Consider the following 18,200-nt stretch of genomic DNA (forward strand, 5'->3'; position numbering starts at 1 on the left):
TTGCCACAGAGTTTCTAGGAGCTGATTTTGCCATGATCGTGGGAGATTTCTGAAAAGAGAGGGAACTGAAGGAAGAACTATTATCCAAACTTCTGAGACGGTCTGTCCATGGTGGAAGTCACTTAACCAATACCTGAGAGAAGGATCGGTGGAGGGGAAAGCTACGACACAGCGAGCCGAGGGAAGGAAAAGCCGTAGCACTTGCCTTGGCTCCGAGAAGCCAACAGCCGACAGACCCCCCGGGCTGCGAGGGCCGCCCCTGCTCTGGCAGCGGTGATAGGGGGTCTTTGGCGGCCGGGGGGGGGTAAGCCCAGCCGGGGCTGAGCCGGCTCCTCACGGCGGGCGGCGCTTAAGCGGCTCCCAACGGCCGCGCGCGCGGGTCTCGGGGACAAGGCCCCTCGCGGCAACCCAGCGGGCGGGATCCTCGCCTCAGCCCGCTCGCCCCCGCCTCACCCCGGTCGCCCCCAACGGGGCGCACGCCTCCGCCGTGTGAAGTAACACCGACGGCCGCAGCAGGGCAGCGGGCGGAGGTGCAGCCTGCACGGCCAGGGGCGGGGAAGGGAAGTAATAAACGAGGCGCGGTCGCCCCGACGGTGCCACCTCTCCCTCCGGTACCGCTTTGGTCGCGGAGGCAAACGGGGCGCTCGTCCCGGGAAGCGCACGGCGGGGCTGGCAGGCTGTGCTGCGGCGGGGGAGGGGGAACCGGGCTCCGTGCCGCTTCCTCTGGGGCTGTCCTGTCTGGGGAGGGCGGTGCCGAGCTCCGTTCCGCGCCGGCCGCCTTCACCTCGCCGTCGTGCCCTCCCAGCCGCGGAGTCGAGGGGAGGCAGGGACCCGTCCGGCCCCTGCGCCGTCGGAGTTTGCCCAACTGTCTGCGATGGGGCACGGCCCCGCCTGAGCTCCTGCCGGTAGCCACCGGCTCCGCTCAGCCCTCGACGCCGCTATGGAGAGCCCCACGGGCGGCAGCGCGGCGGCGGAGCCGGCGCACCCCTGCGCGGAGCCGGAGCTGCCGGCCGCTGGCCCGGCTGAGGTGGCGGCGGGCGGCGGGGAGGCGGCGGAGGTCGGCGCGGCAGCCCCGCGGCCGCGCTGCCTGCGGGCCGTGTATGTGCTGAACGACCCGCCCAAGGGGGGCGGCGGAGCGCGGAGCCCTGAGGCCGGGGCGCGGCAGTGCCTGCTGCGGGCATGCGAGGCCGAGGGGGCCCAGCTCGGCACGGTCAACTTCGGGGAGCTGGACTTCGGGGAGACGGCGGTGCTGGACGCCTTCTACGACGCAGGTGAGCAGGTTGGGCTGAGGCGGGGCCGTGGGGCGGGAGCTCAGGCTCGTCCCTACCCGGTGCCACCTTCCCGGGTTGTGTGGGGTCACGCCCGGCCGAGCTGGGGAAGGCTCGGTAAAGGTGGTGCCGTGGAGGCTAGAGAAGAGGGGGAATGGGGCAAATGGGAGACGGTGAGGGGTTCTTGAGAAGGGGTGTGGAGACAGGAAAACGGCAGCAAGGTGAACCTCGTGTAATGGGAGCAAGAGACTGGTCTTAAGGAGCATCCTGCACATGGAAGAGGAGGTGTGAAAAAGATTCAGGTCTGTGCACCAACTCTTTCAGTCATCACAGTGTGGTGCCCCAGCAGGACTGTGGATCCTATGGTACCAACTGAGCCTTAAGGAGCAGTAAAACTCTTGCTAGTGTGATTTGCTAAGAACCCTCTTCCAGCTCCCAGCCTGGTTGGGAGCTTAGAGTGAGACATAGCATGAAAACACGTTGGCCAAAAGCCTCAGAGCTGGCTTGACTAGATGGTTCACGTTCTCTAGCTCCAGACCTCTGGAAAGTGAAATTGGCTTGCACATAGCCAGGCACAAAGTGATCCAGGATTGCTCTGAACAAGAGTGTAGAAATGTACCCTAAGGGAGGAGACTTGTGAGTATTGCCCACCCTGTCCAGGCTGCAACTGGTGTCTGGTCTCTGATGGTTCAAAAGTAAGCTGCTGTCGCTTCTCCACACAAAAAAAGCACCTGGCTGGTTGAGTGCTGTGGGAGAGAATGTGAGCTTTCCGAGTCAACAGAGGAAGCCCCTGAGTCAATAGGTATTATTAAAACTAATCAAGGTGGGTATGTGGACATGCTGCAGATATGTAGACATACTTTTTCTAATATCTGTATGAGCAGGCATTACGAAACTGGGGGATTCACAGACTGAATAGGGAAAGTACTGTTAAATCCGTGTTGATGTTCATCTTTCACAAGAAGAGCTTTGTTTTGCTCATGTGTTAAAAAATACTTCTTAAAACTTCAGTCTTATTTTAAATTCTCATGATGATGAGGGCATTTCATCCCTTGATAAGTCACCCAAATATTGAGGAACCACATATCTGTTATTGTTTTTTAACTTTGCAATCAGGGGATTTTATTATATTTCTGCTAGCAAGGTTGAAAAGTGTATAATAAATATATTCTTTGTGTGTCTTAACACAACCATGAACTAGCATTTCCTTTGTGCATCTCCAGTATTTTTGTAGCCCTTCTTGAAGGTAAGCATAATAGTGTACTGATGGTCTCATCAATGCAAAATTATTTCTGTTTCTACTTATAGTCCTATTAATGTATTATGCACACACCTATTCTGCATTGTACTGAAAGCTTGAGACAGTTATTTAAAAAGTTTTCTTAACTTGCTGCATTCTGAAGTGGGTGTCTTTTGTCTGGGAATGTGGACTATCTTTGTAGACTTCTGCATTCAAGTCATCTTGTAGGACCAAGATAATTTTCTCAGTGATTAATAGCACTTTGTAATAGTAAAGCGCCTTGTTAGTGGATACTCCTGAAACACTTTTATGTCCGCATTTAGTCAGAAAATATTTTTTATAATTTTCAGTGTCCATTAAAAACTAATTGAATAGTCCTGAACCAATTATTGTTTCAGAGGAGACTGTTTAAAATAGTCTTTGTGTGGATTTCTTTCCAGTAGCAATATTTTGAGACCGGCCAGGGGGACAACTTTTTAATCTGTGTAATGTATGCCTTTATTTGGCAAGTGTTTTGGTCAAAGCATCCTTTACCTGTATTAAGGTACCTGTATTAAGAGAAACCCAAGTGTATTAACATGAGTCACCTTTATCAACCAGACCTGCAAGCTGTCAAAAAGCGGAGAGATTTATTTGTCCATACATACTTTTTCAAAAACTCCACTGAATGTGTTAGTATTTTAGCATTAATTTGTTGTCAGGGGTCCCAAATTAACTGCCATTAACTGCAATGCTACCCTGAAAATGCAAGCATCCTTAATAAAAAAAAAATGCTCTTAAGTATAAACAATCATTTAAATAGAGTATTTATTTTTCTCTTCTGCTGTTTTAATATTTTTAATAAGTAGCTCTTTTAGCATCAACATTTTAAATAGCTTTTTCATTCTTGCATTGCTGCAGTTAACTGTCTCCCTTTTAAATGAACATCTCTGGGATTCCTTTTATCTTTTTTTAAAATAGTTGGGCTGGAGTGACATTTGCCCCATTTGGACGTTTGGAGTTTTCCCAATTCCTATGGTATGTCTAAAATTGATGTTCAGAGAAATCCTTAGTCGGAACCTTTAAACTCATAAAATTATGTTGACACATTGAGGTGAAGTGTTTTTATTTTAGTACTTGCTGCTTCATTTCCTCCTACATGCTGGAGATGGGGAAATACTTGGTTTCTTCAACAGTGTCATATGGAGTAATTGCTGCATCTTGGTTCATTCTGCAAAGGGACAAAAAGTATCCATTACACTTTTCACTTTATTGTTTTGCTTTCCCTTTTTTTTTCCTTTTCTTCCCCCCTCTCCCTTCCCCTTTTTTTTTCTTTTATCTTTTTTGATATCAACTAGCAGTGGACCTAAATTTCATATTGGATTTTCATTACTATGGATTTTAAAATACTGCCTCCTTTTCTTTTTTCTTTTTAGTTCTCATTTTATGTGCAATGATTTGTCATTGTTTCCTGAGAACTTTTGTTACACCCTTCTTATTTTCTTGCAGTATGTTGTTCATTGGTGGGTTCTCCCCGCCTCATGTTTTTGAATACATACCAAGCTATTATCCAAAAATGCTGAATTTGATAATTGTTCATTTACATGCAACATTCTTAATCCACTACCCTGCAATTTATTTAATTTTTGAAGAATCAGTCCTTTTAAATGTCTATATTTTATACATACAATTAATTGTTGCCATATTCTTTTTCCAGAATATGTGTTGGATTGGGACTGTTGGCATCTATTCAGTTCTTAATGAAGAACAACATTAAGAATAAGTTTTAATATGAGCAATCCTATGGTTTATGATGAACTTTCTGTGTTAGGAAATTACTCTGTGTTTACTTTAAAAAGAAAAAAATAAACAAGTTTTATTACTGCCTGTGTAAGATACCAAGCAGATGTTTCCCCATACTGAAGATATCTATTATAATGTACTTTCTGTACACCATGGGCAGAACCTTGAGAAGCAGCACCCCTTGGTCTGAGAGTGGGAGTTCTCTAAAAGATCCTCGCCCATAGCCATCTCTTGGTTTACTAGTTGGAACCTTAACCACTAAGTAAAGATTGAGCAGTGAGGTCCATCTCATTGTGAATAGTAACGGCAGGGTCTTTATTAACAGTGCTATCCATTATCCCTTTCTTCCCACTTTGCCTGAAATTGTAGCCATTTACTTCAAGTCATGAGACATGACCCCCACAACCAAGCTTATCTGTCTTATTCAGTATGAATCTATAACAATGATTCTTGGAATTGATACCTTTGATGACAAAATCAGTGAACTTTAAGGACAGAGTGCATGGGAAAGGATCAACAGGAACTTCTTTGTCCTGTCTGCAGGCAGATTTTCTTGTAGACGATTTTTCAGTAAACCACTGAGAAGAGTGCTGCAAAACCACCTATATTCCATAATAAGAGTATGATGTCTCTTTTCTCCTTGAGTGTACTCATTACTGACTTCCCATCCTTGAAATCTTATAATGAGAAGAAGCGTGACTTAGGCCTTTGGTCATTGCAGATCAGCAGGTAACGCAGAGCAACCCTGATCTCAAGAAATCACTAAACTTTCTAAAATCTTTGCTAAATGGGAACTACAGCACTTGTGAGAGCAAACTTACAACAAATTGTGAAATAAGGGCTTGATAATGGAAAGATGAGATCTCTTTGCTCAGTCTGTGCTAGGAACAAGCTGTGAACAAAGTAATTTGCTATGCAGAAGTGGGTGATAGTATCTGCCTAATAGAGAAGCAACAAGGATGCTTGCATACATTGGCTGTATCTCTGGGAAGAGAGGCAATATTTTTAGACCGAAAGCCACAAATTCTGGGCATTAGCATGAAGCTTTTTCGCGCAGAAAAAAAAATTGAATAAAAGCAATTTTAAAAAGGAGCAGCGAGCTAAGGAACTAATTGAGGATTTTTTAAAAAATTATTTAGAGTTATCCCATGCAGAAAATCAAACTAGAGTCACTGTAGTGCGTTCATAAACAGCTTACGGGACATGGCAAATAGGTGAATGTGGCTTGTTACAGGTAGGTTCGGCCTCTTTGTGCTCTTACTATATCTGCAAAGGATCTCTCGGTTCTGGATGTACTGAGAAAGCAAACATGATGTCAAAGTTAAAAGTCTGCCCTGCACCTATGGAAGGGTGATGCTAGATAGCAAAAGATGAAGCTTTTACTTGTCTACCTGAAACTTTATCAAGGCTTATTGCCTGAAGTGCCATAGTATTTGGCTAGTGTTAAGTGAAGGAGTGGCCTCTACAGTTCTATGAATTTTGGATGTTACCATTTTGGTTCTATGAAATCCTGTTTCTGTAGCTGATCATCCTTTTACCTTATGAAGGATATACAGCAATCTGTTTTGAGACTTAGAACATTTCTTGGACTGTTTGACCACAGCATTTTGAGATGACTGCAGTCACTGAAGTCGGCAGGGTGAAAGTCAACTGAAAGGAAGACAATCTAGAGAGAGATTGGAGACCTGAGGAATGAAGCTAAAAGTTTACCTGAGAAAAATGAGTGTTCCTCTGACAATCCATGAAATTATGTATGATCATTTGTGAGTATAGTGGAGTATTTTGAAGTCTGTTGTTTTGCTATGTATGAATTTCTCTAACTGACATCCTGCATGATAAGGCAGTCCCAAAACGCATTGACTGATACTCTGATACCTGCAGCCCCATCTTCACTTGGAGTCAGTGTTAGACTTGGGAGAGGGCCCAGACAGAGACTGAAACATAGGTCCTCCTTACCTCCTTATTGTAGTTGAACCACTCTTAACATAACCCTAATTTCTTGTCCCTGAAACTTTTTCTTCATTTTACACCATGAAAGGGGAAGGAAGAAATTTATGTTGTGGATCCTGACTTTCAGGCTCTGGCAGCTTTCCTCCTTCCAGAGGAAGGAATCCTCACTGCCTGTATCCAGCTGCCTGCCCTGAAGGCCTCTGCCCTCTGAATGCCAGTATCCCCACTACAGAATTGGCAGGGATGCTTCAACTTCTTCAGCCCAGAGGCTAATATGTCAGGGTACAGTAAACATTTGTCACCAGTTTAAGCTAATATACGGCATGGTAACTAGTGTAGCTGATCTGGAGCCACATGCTTATCTTGCTGACTGCCACACGGATCGTAATCTCTGGCAGGAAGGTGAGAATGACAGCTGACGCAATAAGTTCTTAAATAAACTTCAACAAACCTTCCTGCTACAATTTATCTTTGCCCCTGGGTGTGACAGTGAACAGTGGGGAAGGGGTTAAGGGTTAGCTCTCTGATGCTTGTCTCAGCAGGCAGGATTTACTGTTTTTCTGAGGAATAATTAGTACTTTTTCTCTTTTCCCCTGCAACTGGCTCAATGGCTAGGGGTGTATTTTCTTTAAATCTGAGGATCTTCCTAAGTGGAAAGTGGTGGCTGAGAGGCTAGGGCTAACTAGGTTGGATATTGTGCTGCTTTAATACAACAGCAAAGGTGTCCGGACCTGATCTTTTATCTCTGCGTGGTGCTGCACATATAGAGCGACTGCAGGTGTCTCCAGCAAAGCTCTGCATTGTGCCATCGAACTAAATCCTCTGATAAGACCCTGTAATATACCAGTATTGTAATCCTTTTATATCCAAGTGCATGAAGTGAGTTTCAAATGACAGTAATAAGCTTGATGCAATCCATCAAGTCTGTATTTTACCATGTTATGATACATCTTAGGTGCTGTGACACGTGTTACATCCAAGAGGTGTATTTTGCTTTAATGGTATTAGTTGGGGTCAATTTCCAATATGAAGTCTTCTTGCAGAAATGCTTATTTGAGTTCAGAGATTTCCATGCTTTCATTCAACAGTGGAGAATATTATTTTCTACCCGTCACCTGTGAAAAATGTCTTTGTATCAACACTGTTGCTTTTTCTGTGTGTAACTTGAAAGGCTTCACATTAGTTCAGTATTCTATGAAATAGCCCCTTTAATGTCAGTTGAACAAACTTAGAAACATGCAAATAAATAACCATACATTGGTTATGCAAATAAATAACCATAAATAGGTTATGTGGAATTAATTAACTTTCTTTTGGTATATTGCCATGGGCCAAATGCAAGATCAGAACTCTATTCAGAGAATGATAAAGGTGTTAAACACAAAAAGAAGAAATATACCTTGATTGTCTAATGGACAGAGACTCTATTTTACTACTTATCCTTTTGGAACTAACATCTCTTTAGTTGTGATGGGTCATATGGAAAGAAATACTGACAATCCAAAACCAGTGCCAGCCCTAACTTTTAATGAAGCTTTGAGGTTGTTTGCATCTCTCAAAATCTGGTGCTAACCATGCACTTTTTTCATTGTTCCAATGTGAGAATATGTACATGTGCATGCACTATCTGAAATGATTCATTTCTGTGCCATGGCTTTTGGATAAAGGGAAAAAAAAATTAGGAATGCACTTTTTTTTTCCCCCTCTTTGTTCCTCTGCATGAAACTTACTTGCATGAAAAAAACCAATAACAAAACCAAAAAGCAACCCAACCTACAACTTTCCATTTTCTCTGCTTGTCTTTCTCTCCTCCTGAGCTTAAACATTAAAATCTGAGAAAGCTTCCTGGAATCTGACTGTGAACCCTCTGTCACTGGGTTTTGTAGCTAGGAGCATATCAGATGATTTCTAGGTGTTGAATCAGCTGAGAAGGAATCTTCTTCATTAATATAATGAGAGTCCTGTGTGTTTCTGTTTTGTTTTAGTTTACTCTGCAAGTAATATTTTTCATTGTATGATTAAAAGGCTTATTGATTCTCACTAAAGAGACTTAGTTAGACAAAAGCTTTTATGTCCATTACAAATGATTTATAAAATTTGAACATTTAGTGTTATTCTGAAGAGATGAACAACTCTATCTATCTTGACCTGCTCTTGATCTGAAGACTAATTATTGTCACACTTATAGCCCTTGAAAACACCACAGTTAGGGTCGTTTTTGTTTTATTTTGTTTTTTTTAAATATTACTTAATTGTTTTGTGGGAAATGAAACATTTCTGGAATCCCTTCTATAAGTAAATGTTCTGATTACTGATGGGAGCAAAGTGCCAACTGTGCATACCAGTCAGTGAATTCTAAAGGTCACATTTTGTTTTGCTTAAGAATGATATATGAATGTATTTTTCAGTATAGTTCCTAACTTACTGTGAGGGAATCTGCTGTGCCATTTGACCATGAGATGTTGTCAAGCAGATCTCTGGTTCTACCTTCTTGCACTTCAAGTAGACCCTCAATTGTATTGGAGAGCTCCTGAAAGGAAGCTGTACATGAGGCTGACAGGCTTGACTTAAGCAGAGTGGGTGTGTGAGGCTGCTTAGGTGGGAGCCTGGTTCCTGGCCACTCATCTCCTTTGCAGTGACTGCGTGCTTGTTCAGTCTCGCTGTGCAGTGTAGCATATTCTTCGTAAGTTTAAGAATTCTGAGACCTGAGGTCACAAAATTAAGTTGTTTCATTTTGTTGGTTTTTTTTTTTTTTTGTTAAAAGGAAGTATTTGCATACATAGTGGGTTTATTACATTGTTTTAATTTCCATCCTGCCATAAAATAGACAAATTTATGATAGATATGCAGTAGCTCATTTTATATTCTGCAGTCATGTCCTGCTTTTATGACTGTAATTATACATTGCTTTTTTTTAATCAACAAATTACACTTGCACATTAACAAATGTTGATGTACTCCCTGGTTAAAAAGTAACTAACGTTCCTGGTTTGCAGACGTAGAAGCTTGAGGTGAAGCTCTTCTGATGTGTAAGGAGTTGGTGCAGAACTTGGATGAGAACTCGACTTCTTGGCTTCCTCTATATTCTGCTGATAAGGTGGCCTCAAGTTCAAACTCACTGGCTGTCCACACAGGGTGCAAACCTGTGTTCAGTCAATACTCAGGGCATGCTGCTATTTCAGCGCACACGGAGGAGCAGCCCCTGTGGTGGTTGCTTGGCCTAACTGCTGCCTCTTTTCACACCACAGTGATGTTACGAAATTAGGCAGTCAAGACAGGTGTAGGGTCTTTCTTGGGAGGACCTCCATGTGGTTTGCCACTTGCAGGTGAAATTTGTGAACATGGTAGGCTCTGTTTGCCTTGCGCTTCAGCACAGATGTGAATTGCTTTAGCCTCAGACTACCTTTGAACAGCAATGTGGGTGCCTGAGACTGAGCCAAGGGAGGGAGCGCAGCTGTTGCTTTATCCTGCTCCCTGGCTTGCTATAAAGAGCATCGCTGCAGTGTCTGCTGAGGTCAATGTGATTCAGCTGGCAGCAGATGGGCCAAATGTGTCCCACAGTAGGCTTTCACCTAGCTTGTCTTTCTGTCAGCAGTGCTGCTACTACCTTTGCCTTTTTCTGAGAGGTTGGGGTGGCTATAAAGGCATGCCAGGAGCAAAAGCTGCATCACTGTAGTCTGCAAGGAGGGACCCAATGCTGGGACATGAATTCTGACACTTAAAAGTATTGGATCATTGTGTCATGGTAAACTGTGCTTGCTTTTTTTATCCTTTGTAATATTCAGCCTGACAAAATAAATGATTCTGCAGTGGTGTTCAAGGTGGTACAACTGAAACTTTTCAGATATTCTCTGGTAAAGTTTCCGAGTATTTAAACTTTGGTCTAAGTCAGTAGTTCAACGACAGTATGCCTTGGAGCTCAAAACCAAATGGGATTCACAACTTTGAAAAACGTACCCCAGCTTTTATTACATTGAAAGTACATGATCCCAGCCGTGGTAAGCATGATCTTTCATTGACTGAAGTGCATCGGGGCTCTGATGACAGGCATAAATCCAAAGCGGTAAGGACACTGTTAAGACTACATCCCTGGCTTTCTGCTGATCTGTGATGGTATAGCTAAATCCAGTATTAAGGGAAGTAGTCTAGCTTATCATAGCTGAACTTGTGCACATATAGTTGTGTCTACTGTAGTTTATACTGCTTTTATGCTTAAATTATGTTTAAAATTTATTTAATATCTCTTTAAGAAACAAAGGGTAGTTGTAAATAGAATCAACTCGAAGTGTTTTTTATTCTTGTTTCACTCAGTATAATCTCTTTTGGTTTCATTTTGTATCAAGTTACAGAAGGAAATGTCTAGACTCTGCTGTTTATGTTTTTTCTTCTCCTGTTTAGGAAAACATGCCTTCATGCAGAGAACGGTACTCAGCCAGTGATGGTCACTGGCCTCTCAACAATTTGAGAAATGTTGTTCACATAATATCTAAAGCTTTTGAAGTCTAAGCCCAAAATGCATTAGTTCTGGAAAGTAAACAAACTCCCATGTAAATCATCATGATAAAGAGCTTTCCCTAAAATTCTAAAATTTTACTAAACTAAAATTTTAAACTAAAATTTTTTTTACGAAACTAAAATTCTTCAGTTTCCTACTGGTGTCAGCAGTGCTTTCCATGAATTGTGGTACTCCATTGCCTCCAGGCCTGTCAAAAGCAGAATTGTAGATTCATGAAACTGATTGTGGGGAAAATAACAGGGGGATTACTTTGTTTACACGTGGGATAATGACTTATTTGCCACTTGCTTGCTATCCCCTCTCCTCTCCTCCTTTAAATTAACACATTTAAATTAATTTAAATTAATTTAAATTATAACACAACTTCTGAGAAGAATAACAATTTAATTTCATAGAATCATAGAATGGTTAGAGTTGGAAGGGACCTTAAAGATCATCCAGTTCCAACCCTCTTGCCGTGGGCAGGGACACCACTAGAGCAGGTTGCTCAAAGCCCCATATTTCCTTACCTTTTGGTATTTTGGACAATTTAAAAGGTGGATATTCAGGAGTTAGAATCTTAAATTTAAACTTTCTTGCATATTCCCACCATGACACATTCACAAGATACAGATTAGCAATGTACTGTTGATCCTTTTCCTTCAATGGACTTCAAATTTGAGTTTCCACCTTGTAGTCCCTGAAAGAGGTGGCAGTGCTATTTCATCCTGTTTGTTTAATAAATTTGTGAGGCCTCAGATCTGACTATGGTAGTTGCTCAAACCTAACTTTGATTCGTGTTTCATCAAAGCTGATAAAGCTTTAAGGATTCATGAAAAATGAATGCTGCAATGTGTCGTATAGATCCTTTCCTCCTTCTGGAGCATATGCTGCTGTTCATGAAAATGCTCACTGTTGTCATACTCCCTGAATACTTTTAAAAAATCCTTTGAAACATAGACTGACTTAGTCTTGTCTTTCAAGTCTAATACTTAATTCCAGTTAGTGAACAGCAGCCAAACTCTAGTTCCAAAGGAAAAAGCAGAAAATGACCACCTTCAACAGCGTTTGACATCGTCTGATAGCCTGCGTGTCTCATAGTCGTATTGCAGTTCAGAACACCCAAAAAAACCCCCACCCAAAATGGTTCTAATGGTGCAGAGGCAGCCTTGTGGCTGGCCTGGCCACAGATAAGAACTGGTGAATGTGGATGAACATGGCTTGTGACAACTTTATGTATGTTTTGAGGTGAACCATCATACATAACATTTAATAAATGCTGGAGGCCATGGTTAGAGGCTTGCTTTAAAATCACAGTTTCATGTGATTCGTTGTGTCTGATGAATCACAATTTGGAAGAGCTAATATTCCTCTGACTCTGTAGAGATCCTATGATGATTAGCTTTGGGTATCTTACTTTTAGTTATAGTTAAAGTAGGGAAGTCTAGAATGGATCTGATGTGATAACAAATAAGCTGTGTCGATGCTCAGTATTCCCTATCTACATGCTGGAAGTAATGATGTATACTGGATTTACAGCATAGTTAAACATTAAGTAGATAATGATTGTGACTTTCTTTGGAAAGGTCAGCTTCTACTGAAATTCCAGATTTTATTAATCACTACTTAGTGCCTTGAAATAGATTTTTCTAATTTTTTAATGGATGTTGCCCATTTTTGAAATTATAGTGTTCAGTGGTGCAAAAGGACTTTTTTCAGTAGCACATGCAGTCTTTTAGGCTGGCACATAAAGCTTGTGCTGTTTACAGGAAAGTTAAAAATAGCAGATTGAGTCCGCATCTGCCCAGCATCCAGAATATTAAATCAAGAACTCTGTATCCATATGCGAGTGCAAGTTTCTTGGCTCACAGAGGATGCTGTGGCTTTATCTAAACTTTATTTTCATTTGCACTTTAATAATACTGCCTTTCCTCAATTAATATTTTCCCTGTGCATAATTTATTGTGCTTTTATGTGGATCCTAAATGACAGTCTGGGAGTCTATCAACATAAAGAGGAAATTTGTAATCTAGCTATGAGGTGGGATACCTCAGTTTGGTATGTACAGGTTCCCAGTGCTAATGACAGAGATGCCTCTTTTTCGTTTTGTTTTGTTTTTTTTAAAAAGGGAAAAATAGGAGATCCAGAGTAGAAAAGTCTCATTTATCTTTGTATGCTATCTTTTTAACTCTTAAAGAAAAGAATAAAGGCCTTAGCTTAACCCAGACTTAGGAACTTTAGTGTACTGAAATCTTTTCTTTCCATTATAGTGCCTTTTATTTGGGTTATTTTTCTTATCTCTTACATTTCTTTGGACAGAAGATGAGGTTCTGTGTAATTCTATTTTTTCAAATGTTTTTGATATATGTTGTTGGCCAGTGTGTGACCTGTTGGAGATGTGCAGATTTGGCAGATTTTTTTTCTGCACCCTAGCCAAAGTATTCAACACTAAATGATGGGTGACTCTCAAGTGGTTTAGTTTGGATAAATATCTGAAAGTTGGGAGCTTATCTAAACCTCCTTGGCCTAGAAATTGATTTTTCTGCAGTCAGGGAGGAAGGGACAGCTTTTCTTGTTGAATTTCATGCTCTTCTTAATTTCACTTAGGCTGGATTATCCCGTAAGTGATTTTTTTTTTTTTTTTTTTTTGATACTTCACTCCCTTTCATTGCCTTTTATGACCCAGTGTTGAAAGTGCAGAGGTGTAGGAAAAGTTAAATAAAGTTCACCTTTCTCATTTTTCCCCCCAAATTACAGGCAAAGTTCAAATTAGGTTCAGGGTTGGGGTGTTTTCTCCAAATACTCTCTCAACTGGCTAGCTCAGCTCTAGTAAACATTGAGGTGGAAATATTCTCATGTGACAATTGGCACACTGCTAGTGCGGCAGGCAAGTGTGAAGCGCCTGTTATTAATTTACTCCATTGTTTCTTTTCTTCTCTGCTGTTAAATAGGGCAGAGGAATGACAGATTCTGTAGAATTAGTAGACACTTAGGCTTGCAGAGACATTTTAGAAAATAATGTTATGCTTAATGACCTGGCATAGTGAAAAGTATGTATGATGTGAGACATCTACTCCTTATGGCTGTCTAGCATGTATGTCAAAATGTTTAATATACTAAGAGTATATAAACTGGGAAAATTATTGAACAGGTATCTTTCACAGATCGTCTGTGATGGATAAGAATTTTTGTAGTGTCCTGGATACATAGATTTGGAGGCCTTTTTCAATCAGTGATAATGAATTTGGGAAAAAGCAAGAAGTGACTGACTTCTAGAATCCTTATTTGCCTAATTTGAATAACAAAAAGGGAAACAAACATAGATTATTTAAATACTCTTTGAGAAGTTTTGACTGCTGCTTCGTTAGTATTCATTTGGGTATAAAGATTGAATGAGCACATGGGAAGTACAAATACATGTCTTTTTTGAGGTAGGATTCAGGTATATTGATTGGTCTATAGATGCTTAGCTACTTTGCAATTGGAAGACTACAGATGTTAAATCAGCGACTATTTGAGTTCTAACTCATGCCGAGGAACAACTGGATAATAGAAGGGAATAGCTTAAGTAAAATATTAGGATTTTTCTTCTCTCTAAAGGCATTTCTTACATACGGGTTTGTTACAAACTACCTTTAAAATGAGGGGTCTGTTTTTCAGAGCCACTTTTTGTGTTCCATTGGGGTATTTTGATTATTCCCCTCCCTGAAAATCAGAATATTAATAACTGTATGGTCGCCAAGTCCATCTCTTAAATCTCAGTTTATGTAACTAGGCTAGTATCATGCAGCAGCTATGGGGCGGAAAGAAACAGGGATGGAATTCAGTTACACAGACAAGCATTCAGCTGCTTAAGCCATGATACTGCCCTTTCTCTTCCTGCAATCCTGTCAGCCTCTGTCACGGTGCACCTACTCATCTTCTGCAGCCACCGAGGCGCTTGTGCTTCGTTGACCACATACCCCACACTCACTTGTCTGCTATGGTTGTTTTGGATCTCAACACTGAGCAGTTAGCTCTTACTGTTGGTTCTTTGCTTCTTAGGAAGTCTGGGTTCTCTTTCATCCCATTTTGACAAGTAGATGATGAGTCCTGAATCAAATACACATTTTATCCAGCCTCTACTTTGGTAAAAGAGATTGCGGGGTGGGGCGATGGGGGAATAAAGGTGAAAGCTGAAGTAACAGAAAATTGGAACTTTAGTTGCTGATGCAGTGAACCTTCGGAGAAAATTTTAAAGCATGCATTATGATAGCTATTCTTCCATAGCATTTTTGATACCAGCTAAGCTTAATTCTTGGTATGTGTTAGGTCCCAGTTGATTTCTCACAGTATGATATTTGAATTGTGATGTTTAATAATTGTCTCAGAATATTAAGATTCTTCAGCACATTTTAACAATAATTAGGTAGTGAGTATTGAGTATTTTATACTATATATTTGTATTGTATACAAATATATATTGTATTTTGCCTTTTTAAAGGAAGGATTTTTTTCCCTGAAACTTGCAGTGATTAATAGATGTTGCTTTTTGCATTATATATGGTCAAATGATGGATGTCAACCTGCAACAGCAAATTGCTTTAATTTGTGGGTTTTTTTTTAGTTCTGTTGGGTGCATGCTTACACGGTTTAAGTAACATCCACTGTAAATTTAAGTACTTTGGTTTGGCACTCAAGAAGTATGATTATACAACAGTGTTGGATGACTATTGTTTAAGAGGTATCTGTGTGTGTACTATCTCAGCACAAATGACAAATGCAAGCATGTTTTAATATAGGGCATGTAAAAAGTGCATTTTCATGAAATGAAGTTTTTAACCTGTATTTCTTTCAATTGTTGTAAAGTCTAACAGGTTTTTAAAGTGCTTTTCCAGGAGGTTAGCAGGAAGCTGGTAGCTGCTACCACTCACAGGACTGATAAGCTGTATTGACAAAGCTTAGAATCATAGAATCACTTAGGTTGGAAAAGACCTCATTGAGTCCAACTATAAATGTAGCACTGCCAAGTCTACCACTAAACCATGTCCCTCAGTGCCACACCTACACATCTTTTAAATACCTCCAGGGACTGTGACTCAACCATTTCTTCGGGCAGTCTGTTCCAATGTTTGACAACCCTTTCAGTGAAGAAGTTTTTCCTGATATCCATTCTAAACCTCCCCTGGTGCAACCTGAAGCCATTTCCTTTTGTCCTATTGCCTGTTACTTGGGAGAAGAGACCAACCCCCACCTTGCTACAATCTCCTTTCAGGTAACTGTAGAAAGCAATAAGGTCTCCCCTCAGCCTGTTTTTCTCCAGACTTGTTCTCTAGACCATTCACCAGTGTTGTTACCCTTCTTTGGACGTGCTCTAGCGGCTCAGTAGTGAGGGGCCCAAAACTGAACACAGTCTTATCATAGAATGGTTTGGGTTGGAAGGGACCTTAAAGATCATCAAGTTCCAACTACTCTGCCATGGGCAGGGACACCTCCCACTAGAGCAGGTTGCTCAAAGCCCCATCCATCCTGGCCTTGGACATTTCCAGGGAATGGGCATTCACAACTTCTCTGGGCAACCCGTTTCTGGACAATAAATAATTTCTTCCTACTATCTAATTTAAATCTTCCTTCTTTCAGTTTAAAACTGTTACGTATCATCCTATCACTACACTCTCTGATAAAGAGTCCCTCCCCATCTCTCCTGTAGGCCCCTATTTGAGGTGCAGCCTCACCAGTGCCGAGTACAGGGGGACGATCACTTCCCTAGTCTATCCCAGCTTCTACCTACTGCTGTGCTAGCACTGTTAGGCAGAATTTATCAAGTTAAATATAGGTTGAGGGATATGGGGAGGATAGAACAGGATGAGAGGGAAGCAGAGACATGGGAAAGAGGTAGGAGTTGCAGACAGGCGTTCATCTGTCTAATCTATGTTCATCTGTTCATCATCTAAGTGTTCATCTGTCTGAGCCATGAAACTGCTCAAATGGCTAAGATGCAAGTGATGAGGTCTCTTTCAATTTCTAACCCAGAAGCTTGAAGGCTGTAGTTTTACAAAGAAATGCTTTAAATGTTGGTCTCTTGTGCATGTCACAACTTCACAAAATCATTTATTAGCTGTGTGCAGACCTTGGCAAGACCCATCTGATATGATTGCGGTTGGTAACTAAAGATCAGCGGCTTTGATTGTGGTCTCAGAGTGGGCAAACTTGTACAGTCCTTCCTCAAGGAAGGGTGACTGTGCAAAGGAGTGTGTACTGGGTGATTTTCCTGTGACAGTGTGTGTATATTCTCTTTTTAAGATCTCGCACACCCCTGTGAGTTAGCTCCCCCAGACTTGAAACTACATTGTTCCCAGGACCTTACAAGCTATGGTATGAAAAATAAAAAAACGTAAAATCTGTTAGTAGCCGTAGTATGAATGTCATTGGCTTACAGGGAAATGTAATGTTTATATTTGGCTTGAAGGTAATTTTAGTGAGAATTTAACTTGAGTATAAACTTAATCCATAGACCAGGAAGTTACGTTGAAGCACTGACTGTAACTAAACAACCAGATTATAGGAGTAGCAGAAAAGACTCTGGGCTAAGATTGTTCTTTAAGAGGTGTTTTTGCATGTACTGTCATCCACACAGTTGTATAATGGTATTTCTTGAGTGCAAAAAAGCCCAATGTCATAAGCTGGGATTCACAAATGAGCTCCCAATTTATGGAAAACTCAAGCCAGAGTTAGGTGTTTCAGAGATTCCTTTGGGTCTGAGGGTTTGAATTGTGACAGTCCTTCCTTTTCTTTCTTGCAGGCAGAGTAACTGGGTATTATACTGATAAGAAAGAGCTGTGGTCCTTCTCTGTGGGCCACCAATTCATTGGTCAGCTGGTGGGAACATCTGCAGAGAGCTGTCTGCTGAGGTGATACCATTCTTGACTGAAATGCCTTAACGGTTAATGAAATTCTTCAAAGCAGAGCTGCTAGGCTCTATGGAGGGAGTTCATAGCACTGAACACCTTCAGTGTGGGTGTCTGCAATTGGCTTGGACCCACTTCCTTCATAGTGGAGAGAAACGTGCTTCTGGGCTGCAGTTCATCTCATCCTAAAGTAAACTTCTGATAGATCAGTTGAATGGTGCTCTGAAAGTGTTTTTCCTCTCTCTGTATTGACAACGAAGGAGTGAGGACTGGCTCATCTGAGACCAAACATCTCCCTTGTGACTGACCAACTCTGCTGAAATCTTAACCTTGGAAGGGGCAGCATTTCATGAGGCTAACAACAGTACTTCCAGACAGCCTGACTTGTTTGACAAATTTCTGTTTTGGTGCTTGGAAGCGCTAAGACTTCTTTATTTGGCATGAAAGGATGTTTAATGTTGGCCAGAAAAATTCTCCAACACAGTCTCAGAAATTACTGGGTTGTTTTTAATTAAATCTTTTATAAAGTAAAAACAACTTGAAGCAAAGACTGGCATAGTTAAAAAGGACCAAAAGAA

General features: G+C 41.4%; 1 protein-coding gene across 2 annotated transcripts in view; it reads left to right on the top strand.

Moving 5' to 3' along the window:
* The first annotated feature begins 940 nt into the window (after positions 1-940).
* MAP3K15 (mitogen-activated protein kinase kinase kinase 15) overlaps positions 941-18,200 on the top strand; it is a 91,062-nt gene continuing 73,802 nt past the window's right edge. For both annotated transcript variants that reach the window (XM_074151653.1, XM_074151661.1), the window contains exon 1: positions 941-1,271. In XM_074151653.1, the coding sequence (XP_074007754.1) occupies positions 941-1,271 (331 nt within the window). The remainder of the gene's footprint in view (positions 1,272-18,200) is intronic.

This window comes from Numenius arquata, chromosome 1 (genome assembly GCF_964106895.1).
Source record: "Numenius arquata chromosome 1, bNumArq3.hap1.1, whole genome shotgun sequence".
In the NCBI taxonomy this organism is placed as follows: Eukaryota; Metazoa; Chordata; class Aves; order Charadriiformes; family Scolopacidae; genus Numenius; species Numenius arquata.